The 11,983-nt window shown below is 55.2% G+C and overlaps 1 protein-coding gene across 1 annotated transcript; it reads right to left on the reverse strand.

Annotated features, from left to right (window-relative positions):
• Positions 1–1,705: 1,705 nt before the first annotated feature.
• LHX3 (LIM homeobox 3) lies at positions 1,706–7,498 on the reverse strand. The gene is made up of 6 exons (XM_086763896.1): positions 7,429–7,498; positions 4,796–4,967; positions 4,381–4,583; positions 4,102–4,253; positions 3,838–4,009; positions 1,706–2,124 (listed from the first exon to the last, which is right to left on the reverse strand). The coding sequence occupies exons 1-6, from the start codon at positions 7,496–7,498 to the stop codon at positions 1,706–1,708; spliced, it is 1,188 nt and encodes a 395-aa protein (XP_086620022.1).
• Between the last annotated feature and the right edge of the window lie 4,485 nt (positions 7,499–11,983).

The raw sequence follows: 11,983 nt of genomic DNA on the forward strand, positions 1-11,983 counted from the left end.
ACAGACATTTGTGCGCGCACACGGGATGCAGATGTTCAGTCATGCTGAATTCCTTACGGTTGTTTCCCTTTTCTTTCTGATTTCTCTTTGAAATATTCCAATATCTGACTTTCATGAGCACAACTTTCTGTCCACAGACAGACAATATTTGACTCCGCTGTTTTCTGCTGCTTTATCAGCACACGTTTCTGCCTGACACGTTTCTACCTTTGCAACGAATGCCGAAAAACCACCATGACCCGTCAAAAAGAGCCTGGCCACGATCCAAGCCTGTGCATGCGCGGAGCAATACCGTTTGGATCTCCCAAGGTCTGCCAGCTTCCAAAACTGTCCTTTTTTTTTTATCAAAACATTTTTACAGCAGCGGGGTTGCTCCTGAATTTAAAGGAAATAGCGTATTTCAGCACTTTGTCGAATCACGGCATCCAGTTTTGAGGGCTTCTACTTTCAGTTTCGGGGTTTGTATTTACCTGTATGGATGCTTTTGGTGTGAATTTAGCAAGAGACTATTTAAAGTTTAGCTGACAAATTTATTTGGAATCTTGAACTATTTGATCATCAGAGAGAAAGCGAGAATATAAATAAAAGACACTGGACATTCACATAACCTACAGTTAATGCAATAATTGTTTACAGAGAACAACATACATATTGTCTTGCCTTTCCTCACAATCAGCTCGCACTATAGCCGCAGAAATACACAAATGCCTGGAGCAGAGCAGCGTCGCCAGCACACGCGTGCTCGCATCGACGCGCTCCTGGCGCTGCCTGGAGAACGGCTGGAACCAAAGCAGCCGAAACCCCCCTGCCCAGAGACACCCCCCCCCACCCCGAGAAGGTATTTGGCAACAAGACATCAGGGCGATTTTTGAGACACTTTGCCATAAAACTGTTGCAAAGGAATTGGAAAGAAAAGCAGAAGATTCACAATCCAGAGCCGCTCTTGGGTCAAGAAAAATCACCCCTTGACCTCGTGATAAAAGTGTAGTTATTCGGTGATAAATACATCGATTCACGGTTTAATGCTTATGTGGAAGAATAAAACTAGCAATCTACAAATTAAAAAGATGAGAAGCAGAATTAATATATGATTTTCATTTTACAAAGGAAAAGGGTTGTTGATAAATGATTGGCATGTTAAAGAGCATTTCGTTTTAGAAAAGTGAACGTGAATTCAAAATAAAACAAAACATACCGCATCGGAGCGCTTTTTAAAAAATCTGCTGGAAGAACAGAGAAGTTTTCTACCATGGATTTCTGAAGTGATTCACTATTAACATCTCTCCTATAGAAATATAGACATTGTCACACCTTTCACCGTGGATGAGGACTTTATTTTCTCTTAAAAAGGTTTCGGCGTGGATGGGTGATGAAGCAAGTCCTTGCTTTGGAGAATGCACCGACAACAGAAAGCAAAATACCTCATATCAAATCTGTAAAGCACGAGTCTTGGTGTTTAGTAAAGACACAACAAACACTTTCGTTTGGACGCTCTGTATCACGGCGGTGCGACTGCCTCTGCCCACCGTCCTCTGCCGACCCGCCACTGGGCCACCCTCCGAAAGTGCGTCCGCTCTCTCCGTGTCATCACGCTTTGCTGCCCTGCTCAGCAGTCACAGTTTGTCCCCCCGCCATTTCCAGGAGTAGATGACGTTTAACAGCACCGAGTCCTTTCCCTTCCCACTGCACGGTGGTGGATCCTATATCAAAATTGAGCGTGGTCAACTTCATCCAGCCAAGAGGCTGGGCTGGCGGGGAAATCCGGGTATCCCCCACTGCTGCCAGTGGAGAGGTCGGAGCTGGGTCCGTTGCCGGCCAGGACCCTCATGGACTGGGGCACCCCTTGTCCGCTTTGTCCCATGATGCCCAAGCCATTATCTGGGTAAACCAAGCTGGAGATCAAAGGCTGGTGGCCAGGCAGCGCTTGCAAGGAAGCCGGTGACTGGGGTATCCCGTAGGGGCTGTTAGATCGCAGGTCGTGGTACTGGTCCTGAGCTGGGATGCCACTGTGATCCAGAGCAAAGCTCCCGTTGGTCCCAGCCTGTCTCCCCAGAGCAGGGGACGCTTCGTTAAGGTTGCTGTAAATCCCATTGGAGTGGCTCATTTCAGACATAGAGGGTTCATCTGAAAGAGAAAGGGACTGGTTTTACTGGGAGAGCAATGGCCACGGCTGGCAGCGGCTGCATGGGGACTCCTGCAAGCTCTGGCTATAAAGAGATTAGATGGATGGGAGCTGAGCGGCCATGCATTTGCCACTTGTAATTCCTTGTTATTCCCATCCTTGTTGACAGGTCTTCACAGAAGGCCATGAGATTTTTTTTTTTTAAATAAAAACATCTGATACATTTTGGATTTTTAAAATATGCAAGAAAAGTACATATTAGAATATAAGACTGTGATTTTAAAATAATCCTTTAAAGGGAAATGTAAGTCTGATGTCTTTCCAGCTTTTGTCCTGCATTTCTATTTGGCTTTGAAGTTTATCTTGAATTTTGTTATAATTTTTAGGAGCTACCTGGACACTCACCGATGCAAGAAAACACTCTCCACTGCTCAGAATAACTATTAAATGTCAGCAGTATTTTTCTGCTGAGGAACAGGCTAATGAAATGTACCTGTACAACCTAAAAACGTTTTCAAAAAAAGAACAATATTTTTTAAGTTACCAGCAAAAATTGTTTGCATTCGTTAGGGGCTTTACGGACAGTGAGAGCTGCCCTGTTGCCTGGGATACAAACCTGTTTGTGGCATCAAGCTATCAATAATTGTTCAACATTTTTAGTTATTATTTATAGTATATTCATATTTAATGATGCCGATGTACAGTGTGCATAAACGAAATTGAAAACCAAACAGTTTTTAGGAGCACGGGAGAGAAGCTGAGATGCAAAGCCATGTGTGTACAAACATACATGCGTTATGGACACACGGCTGAGTAAATATGTGCACGGAGTTTTGCATTTTGGCTTCTCTCCTGTTTTCCTAGAAACGTTGCACACGCGCAGAGGGACATTTGGACACTGCTGCAGCACAGACCAGACAGCGCCGGCAGAGACCACTGGGCCCTGGGGCAGCTCTGGGCTGGAGTGGGGCCCCATCCCCACGCAGCGCTGCAGGCACAAGTGCCCCCACCGGCACGGGGCCGCATCCTGCTCCTCCAGCTGGGGCTCTGGAGTGTGCGGGATGGGGTTATGCTGTGTAGCTACGGCCCTGGGTTTACGAACAGAAATCTCTGCTCCAAAAATGGGACCCTCCAACACAGAACCCTGACACGCAGCGATCTCCCCCTATAGCACAGAGGAGAGGGGACAACTCCCACAGAGCTGGGAGAGGAGTCATAACCAGCAACTGTGCAAACAAAACCAGCCCTGAAGAGGATGAAAACTAATTCAACACACTTTTCCCCACAGAAACGTTCGGTGATACCGGACTCTTTGGTTTTGTATTTCCAAGAGCCCCTTGAAAAGGCTGTGTACGAGCAGTGGCTCCACCATCGCAGCCCCTGCCCGAGGAGCTCTCCCTGCTCCTTTTGGGGCCCGACACAGCCCCCCCGGACACAGCCCCCCCGGAGCGGAGTTTTCCCCACGGTTCCCCCTCCCCGGCAGCCCCTCGCTGCTGGGTTCAGTCCCGTTCCCCCTGCCCCAGCCCTGCCAGGCCCGGGCAGCCGCGCCCGCACCGCGGTAAATCCCGCAGCTCTGCATCTCTCGGGCGCTTGTTTTCACTCATTATATTATGTCTGAAAATGCTGAAGGTAGCACCGAGGGGGAGGAAGGAGCCCAGGCACGGACAGCAGCTTTGCAGGGAGGGGAAGAAACGTGCTCGGCGCCGGGGACCGACCTGTGAAGGAGACCTCGGCATCGCTGTCCGGCCCCTCCTCCTGGATGCTGTCCTTGTCGGATTTGGAGGTCCCCCGGGACCGCTTCATGTTCCTGAAGTACTGACCCCACCTCTGCCTCCCCGCGTCCTTCTTCAGCCTTTTCTCCTTGGCCCTGCGGTTCTGGAACCAGACCTGCAAGCGGGGCACGCCGGGCAGCTCCCTCTCTGCGGGGCCGGCCCCCTCCCCGCCGCCCCCCGCCCCAGGCAGACCCTGCCCCGTCTCACCTGCACCACCCGCATGTCCAACCCCGTCTCCGACGACAGCTGCTCCCGGACGTGCCGCGCCGGTTTGGGCGAGTTGTTATAAGCGTTTTTGAGGGTTTCCAGCTGCTTGGCCGTGATGGTGGTGCGGGGCCTTTTAGCCGTGGACTCAGCCTCTGCCGACACGGTGCGAGTTAGAGGTGAAGTTACTACCGAGGAGTGGGAGCCCCGTCCCCACTCCAGCCACCCCCCTCCCTGCGTGAGGGAGTCCCGGAGGGGTGAGAGGGATGGGGTAAGGGGTACCTCTCTGCTTGGCCGTCTCGTAGTCTGCCTTGCAGACCAGCCTGCTGTCCTCCATGAGGTAGAACTCGTCGCCGGTGGCCAGCTGCCGTTTGCAAACGATGCAGGCGAAGCAGTGCAGGTGGTAAACGAAATCCTGGGCCCGACGGACCACCTGGGTCGGGGGGATGCCCTGCTGGCAGGCGGCACACTTCGTCCCGAAGCGCCTGAGCAAGGTGGGGGGGGCGGGGGACGGACACACACAAGCGGCGGCCGCTGAGCCCGGCGGTGGCGGCGGGGGGCTCGGCCCGGCGCTGTCCGCGGTGCTGAACCGGCCCCGCCGCGCCGCTGTCCGCGGTGCTGAACCCCACGCTGCCCTCCGTACTGACGCCCCCGCACCCCGCACCCCTTCCCCGCACCCCGTCCCGTCCCCACGCACTTGAAGAAGTCCTCCTTGCAGTAGACGCCGTCCCCGCGGCTGAAGCACTTCTCGGCCAGCTGCGTCTGGCAGTCGGAGCATTTCAGGCACTTGCTGTGCCAGTGCCGGTCCAAGACCTTGAGGATGAACCTGTCCACGATGTGCTGGTTGCAACCGGCGCACAGCGGGATCTCTGCGGGGAGGCAGCCCCCGTCAGTCGCCGCCACCCCCCGGTCCGGCCCGGCTCGGCTCGCCACGCCACCCCCGGGGTTGCTGCCGCCCGACGGCGGACCCGGGGGTGGCCCGGGGAACGGCCCGAAAAAAAAAAAATATATATTCGTTGAAATTCGTTCGCGCTGCGCCGTGTGAGCCTCTCCCCGCGTCGCTGAGTGACCCCCCCGCCCCGGCCGCGCACAGCGGGAGAAGCGCCTGGGGCAGCGGGGAAAGCAAGGAGGGAAGTGATGGGAACGGAATTAACCCCCGGGCCGGGCCGCCGGCAAAGCTGCATCTCAATTATTCCGGGCTCTTTTTCCTTTTCCTACACTTCCAAAATTCACCTGCAAATAACGGCGGGGTAGCCGGGCGGGGGGAGCGGGGGGAACCTGCCAAAAGTTATTATAATTGCACTGAAAATAAAACGCAGGAACCTTGTTCTGTCGCCCGGCATGTACCGACAGAGATGATACAGAAATAAGTGATCTAAGGCTGCAGATACAGAGAAATAGAGATATAAAAATAAACAGATACAGTAGATAGAGAACGAAAATGTACAGATACGTAGACATAAATATATAGATAGGTACAGATAGGCGTAGATATTGATTTTTCTATATAGAAATACATCGGTATCGGTGTATATCTCTAAGTAGGTAAAAATGTGGATGTAGAGGCACATAAATATCTGTAACTATAGATGTATTGGTGTCGGTACAGGCAGAGACGTGTGGACACGGCTGTACAGGCACAGACACGAGAGTATCTATGAGTAAAGACAACTATATGGCGATGCATAGCTGCGGGCAGGGGTAGAGGAGGGGATGATTTCGTTAGAGGTATAACCGTCCCCTCAACGATTCACCGCATCCGAACAAGAAACCCCGCTAACGGCAGCGCTGAAGGCGGCAGCCCCGGCTCCGGGCTGCCCTGGGCACCGGCACTGGCACCAGTAACCGGCCCAGCCCCGCCAGCCCGTGGCGGGTCCCGGCCCGCGGCTCTTACGCTGCATGGCGGCTCCGCGGGCCGCGTCGCTCCCCCAACCCGGCCGCGGGCACCGGCGCATCTTCCGCGGGCCGCGGGCTCAGCCCCCGACGCTTTCCAGCCCTGTCGCTGCCTCTGCCGGCCCGGGGTGCGGAACGGCCGCGCTCCCCCTACGTCACCCTCCACCCCAAATCACGGCGGCCGTTGCCCCGAGACCCCCAGCCGCTGCCGCCCCCGCGGCGCCGGGGATTTCACCCCCACAGCCGGTTATTTTTAGGTGCCAGCCTCCCCCGCCGACGCCGGCGCTGAGCGCTGTATTTAATCCCTCTCCCGCCACCTCTCGCCGCCCCTTCCCGGCCCGGCCACGGCCCCGGGGAGCCGCCCCTCGACGGGATCCGGCCGCAGACAGCGGGGCCACCAACGATCCTCGCGTCCTGCGGGCAAACGGCATTTACCGAGGGTTCGCCTGCGGCGGCGTCGCCTCCTTCCCCCCCCACCCCGAGAGCAAAAGCATCTCCTGATTAACGGCGCCAAACGCGCAACTACCGCAGCTGCGGTGTCCGGACCACGGGGAGCCGCCGGGAAAAGCAGCAGGAAAAAAAAACCAAACCGGACGCCAAGCCCGGGACAGGACCAGGGGCACCGGCTCGCAGGGTCGGTCCCCTCCCGGAGACACCTCGCCCCCCCCGGCCCCGCTCCCCGCCCTTTCGGTTTTTGGTTCCCGTCGGCTGCGATCGGTGCTGGAGGGAACCGGGACGGCTCCGCAGCGGGACCTGTCCCCCCGACCCCCCCCCGGTGCCCCGGACTCCCCAGGGGAGCGCGATCCGGTTCTCCCCGCCCCGACAGCGCTGCCTCCGTTCGTTCAACGGGAGGGAAAAAATATTTAGGGGATGAATAAATGGGAGCTTTTCCAGAAGGGAGGAAAAGCAGAGAGGGAGCGGGGCAGGGTGGCGCGGGGGGTTCTCGGCTTCGGGGGGCAACCGGCGGGGAGAAACTCCCCGTCCCGTCCCTGCCTTCGTTGTGCGGGGAGCGGCGGGACCCCGGGGCAGGAGCGGCCGCTCCGCCGCAACGGGCAGAGCTCCCGCCGGGGCTGGAGCGGGGACCCGGGGCAGCAGCCGCGTTTCCCCGTCGGGAGTGGACAGGGAGCCCCGGTACAGACCCGACGAGAGCCAAACGGGCGCCTGGAGCGGGACCGGAGCCGACGGGGTGCGGGGGGCAGCGGGGTGGGCTCTGATGTCGGGAGAAGAGAACGGGAGGGAGCGTGGGGAGAGCGGGATGGACCGGGGATGGACCAGGATGGACTGGGATGGACCGAGGGCGGACCGGGATGAACCCACCGGTGCCGTCGGGCCGCCCGCCCTCCCCTGCAGCCAACCCCGACGGTGCTCCGGGGAGCGCGGAACGGGCACCGGTGCCTCCGCGGAGGTACGCGGAGGTTTACGCGCCCCGCCCCTCACCTGGGCTCCGCGGGAAGGGGCAGAGCTCCGTTGCCTTCTCCGAGCCGGCGCGGACCCGCTCCAGCAACATCGCGGCCTCGGCGGGGGCGCCGGGCGCGGTCCGAGGTGCGCGGGTGGCTGCGGAGGAGTGGCGGAGCGGCGCGGAGGGGAGCGCAGGGAGCGGCGCGGGGGGCGGAGCGGGGGCGGCACCGCGCCGTCGGGCCGGGCCGCGCTTCGCCGCGGGGCTCTTTAGCATCACAACAGCGGGAGATGCGGGAGGAGTGGGGCGGGGACCTGTCCCCCCCGCGTCCCACGCGTGGCTGCTGCGCCCACTGCGTGTGTTCAAGGCTGCTGCCGCCGCCCTCGGGAGCTAAACGCCCCCGCGGCCCCCGCAAAGCCCCCGGCGGGGGCACCGAGCCGCGACCCCGGTGGGAGGGGGGAGTCACTGTCGGGGGGAGCCTCCTCCCGCGTCCGGCCTCCCCCCGCCCGGCCCCGCGCCCCAATTTCGTTTTGCGGGTCTGCCCCGACGGCGCCCGTGGGGAGCGGGGAGGGGGTTCGTCCTCCTCCACTAATTAGTTAATGAGCGCTGAGAGGGGGCCGGTGGGGACTCGTGTCTGACCCATGGCAATCAGTGCCTGCAGCTGGAGGAGGTTAATTGTACTAATTGAGAACTGGGCGGACAAGTACACGCATGTCTGTGTGTGTGTGTATTTGCATGTGGGCGTGTGTGCAGGAGCACGCATGTGCACATGGGGTGCAGGGGCATGCACATGCACTAGCAAGCGTGTGCACATGGGATGCGTGAGCGTGCACAGGGCTGCGTGTGTAGTTCTGCGTGCGTGCACGGGTGTGCACTTGTTCATGTGCAGTTTGCGTGTGTGCTTGTGCAAGGGGGCTGTGTGCCAGCCAGTGCACGCATGTGGGTGTGCGTGTAGCGGTGTGCATGCGGCTGCGTGCGCCTCTGTCTGTACCCAGGATGCTCGTGCTCTTTTCCGTGGGTGCTTGTGCATCTGCGTGCGCGGGAGTGTCTGCGTGTGTGCAGAGGGGTGCGGGCGCAGGTCTGTGTGCTTGTGTGTGTCGGTGCCGTGCGTGTGCACACCGCTTGTCCCAGGCAGCCGGAGCTGATAATTGTGGTTGTTACTGTGAGCCCGTTAATCCCCCGAATCCCTTTACCTCCTGCTCGCAGGGGATTACAAATTAATAAAAGCAGCTTAGGGGCGGGAGCCTCCAAACACACATATGTTCCTGCTGGACGGCAGCACGGGGACTTTCGCCCGCCCGTGGGGGCAGCTGGGGAGCAGGCCCAGCGCCGAGCATCCTACGGCCCCGACCTGGCGGCACCCACATTGGCCCCACGTCGCTGCTGAGCATCCCTGGGTGCCCTCCTGCCCACTCGGGATCCTGCACGGCACACTGGCCGATGGCTGGGTCAGGGCTGTCCCCTCAGATGGTTCATCTGGCCGGGGAACAGCTCAGACTCATAGGGTTGGAAAATAATGTAGGGAGACTTTTTGGGGACCTGGATGTGGGGTCCCCAACTAAAGAACCTAGAAATGCCAGGCTGGAGTACAGCTGGGGTACGGGTAGAGCACCGGTGGAGCATCACCAGCACTGTGCTGGAGTAATGCTGGAGTGATGCTGGGGACAAGGGTGGGTCCCGCTGGGTACCACCAGTGCCGGCTGCGCTGGGCCACCCCGACCCTCCCCAGGGCCACAAACGGCTTCTGGGGGATGCAGGCGATGATCCACACAGACTCTTTTAAACTCGGTTTTATAAGTGGATTGTCAGTCTGATCCTCTAAGGAAGCAGGTTAAGAAAGTGTGTGTGGTGGTGGCTGTTCCCCAGTGCACGTGGCAGGGTCATAGCAGCTGTGGCTGCGCAGGACAGAGGGCAGTGGCCGATATCCTGCTTAGGAGCATCGATGGCTCGCCCCAGCCCTGCGCAGCCTCCCATTCTCAGCCCCACGAGTCCCTCGCTCTGTGGCACCGTCTCAGCAGGTTTCCCCAAAAGCCCCTTTGGATGATTTCTGCACGCTCTTGTGCCCTCCTGCTCAGGTTGCAGCAGGCATCAGACCCTGCGCCTGCTTAAAACAAGGCAGCAGAGGCGTTAACTTTGGGTGGCAAGGACAGAGCACTCCTAGCCCTGCCCCAGCAGGGACAATGTCTGCATTTGTCCTCAGGACATTTAGGGGATCAGCCTGTTCTCCACGCTCCCCAGGGGAACATCGCTGTTTTCCAGGCAAGGTCAAGGCCAGCAACGAAACACACGTTTCCCTGGAGAAACGGGTTGCAGTGTCAAACTTCAAACAACATTACCTACAGGTTTAGAAATCTTAGTGATTTCTAAAAATCTAAAATCTACTGATTTGGAGTACTTCTGCAGGTAGATAATCAGTATTTTTAACAAGTCACCCATCCCACCTCCTCAGGGGCGCTGCGGGTGCCGGCAGAAGCTGCAGAGATTCAGGAGCACCAGGGGAGGCTGGCACCGTCCTGGCCCCAGAAGAGATGCTCAGGTTTAAGGGAGCATGTGTGTATAGAGACCGGTAAAGTGCAAATAATTGGTCAGAAACTGACATATTTTCCTTCACTCCTGCAAACATTCACCAATATTTTATAAAGTTACGGGATAATAGTGAAAGAAACGGAGTAATGGAGTAAAAGTTTACCTGTTCCTGGTACTTTTCAAAATTAAGCATAAAATGACCAATATGGTTTGAACTGGACATGTATACCAGCTGTCCTTGCAACACAATTTCGTTTAGCTAAAAGTAACCTGAAAATACAGGTAAAAAGCCAAACTGCACCAGTTTGCCCAAATGTTTGAAATTTATTTTAAACAAGCACATTAGTTTACAGTTTAGTACAAAACGGTCACTTTTCTGCCCTAGAGAGGTATGAGACCGAGTAAAAAACCAAACAAACCACAACTGAATAGACATGAAAATGTCAAGTTCTTGAATTAAAATAAATAAAATGTTTAAACTACTGAACTGGTTTATTCACTATTTTCAACACCTCATATGCAATGCCCAGGCCCTACAATAGCAGGATGGATACACTGCTGGAAATGAAAAATTAAGAGTTCTCAGGAATAACTTTATTAGGTTTCTTCAGCACTTGCAGCTTTTCTTCCTCTCCTGGCACATTCCACAGTACTCTATTTTCTATGCAGGTTTCGTATTTCCTCTTTCAAAACATCTGCAGAGCAAAGGCGGCTCTGTGAATTACAAAGGGCCAAGAAATCCTTCTCAAGATGACTGCCAGCAGTATGGTACGACCCATGAATGAAAGCGGCATTGCAGAAACTTCTGTGGTACAGCAAAATACACAAATAAAACCTCCAGGACTGAGGAGAAGATGGCGATTTGAGGCAATTTTCAAAAAAGAAACGCACCAATAATGCACCACAGCACAGCAGCATCACACACGCCCCAGCAGACATAATATACCTTCACAGCCAGAGTACATAAAGGATATAATTTGTCATTACAGGTATAAAAATAAGAACAAGTAAACCAAGACTTACACAACTGAATTCAAAGTCAAGACAACTTTTCCAGGTGAGGTCACTACTAGCAATTAAGTGAAAGCCTTATTAGCCACTTAACTGTCAACAGCTAGAGGAACACAGGTAATCAACATCCTAATGTAATGCTTTTAAACTCAGAATAAACAAAAACAAACAAACAAACAAACCCCACTGGAGGCTGGAGTATCAGTTCATTGGGTCATGCTTTCAGCAGAGTCACAGCAAAAATTACCTTATTCCAAAACTGTTTTAATGGCAATTTCGTCCCTACAAACCTTCAAAGCCTTTTGTTTTCACATGCAGACGAAAGCAAGCAGAATGAGGCAAAGCCACCAAACTGAGTTCTATATATTTGGTAGCGTTCTACATCCCAGCAGGGAGGACTGATTTTTCAACTCCAAATCTGCAACAATACTGATAGTAGGAAATTCAGCCCCACAGGAACTGGCCAGTTTTTTCAGATCCAGTACTTGCTATGCTGTGGTTTTGGGTTTTTTGGTGTTTGGGTGATTTTGAGAAGCTAGATGTCCTTGCTTGTTGGCCGATATCAACATCCTTCCAGATTATGTAATTAAAAGTTGCCTGATTTTAAAAGCTGAATTTGGAAACTCTGGGCTTTCCTCTTAACTGATCTCCTCCTGGGATCTCTCACTGGATTCCAGCACAAAGCAAGTGGCACTGACAAACCAGCCCGGACCACCTTCCACCACTGCTTCTCTGTCTCTCTGGTTGCTTACAAGTTGTTATATCCAAGCCCAGGTGCTATAAAGGTAATTATAGGGACTCTTATAAATTCCTAAAGAAAAGAGAGACCCATGGTTGCTCCTTGTGCCAGAACTCTTGAAAAGTGAGGGTCCTTAAAAAGCACAGACTGACATAACGTCGCAGACTTAACGTCAAAACGAAAGAGAGAATTTTCCGTCTCAGACCACAGGCAGCAGCAGTTGCCCACAGGTGCTCGCAGCAGCTGGCCCTTGGCTTCACAGAGAGAGCACGGAGTCCAGTTCCCACATCGGAGCAAGAGCCACCGGGTGCAGGCAATAA

Source organism: Chlamydotis macqueenii, chromosome 20 (assembly GCF_036417535.1).
Source record: "Chlamydotis macqueenii isolate bChlMac1 chromosome 20, bChlMac1.mat, whole genome shotgun sequence".
NCBI classification, from domain to species: Eukaryota; Metazoa; Chordata; class Aves; order Otidiformes; family Otididae; genus Chlamydotis; species Chlamydotis macqueenii.

What these genes read in the sequence shown, in the direction of transcription:
- LHX3 (XM_086763896.1), bottom strand. Translation starts at nt 7,498, where the DNA reads ATGTTGCTGGAGCGGGTCCGCGCCGGCTCGGAGAAGGCAACGGAGCTC. An exon ending in TGCAAGGAGGACTTCTTCAA is followed by an intron (nt 4,584 to 4,795) that starts GTGCGTGGGGAC and finishes CACCTTGCTCAG; the next exon opens with GCGCTTCGGGACGAAGTGTG. An exon ending in TGGACATGCGGGTGGTGCAG is followed by an intron (nt 4,010 to 4,101) that starts GTGAGACGGGGC and finishes CCCCGCTTGCAG; the next exon opens with GTCTGGTTCCAGAACCGCAG.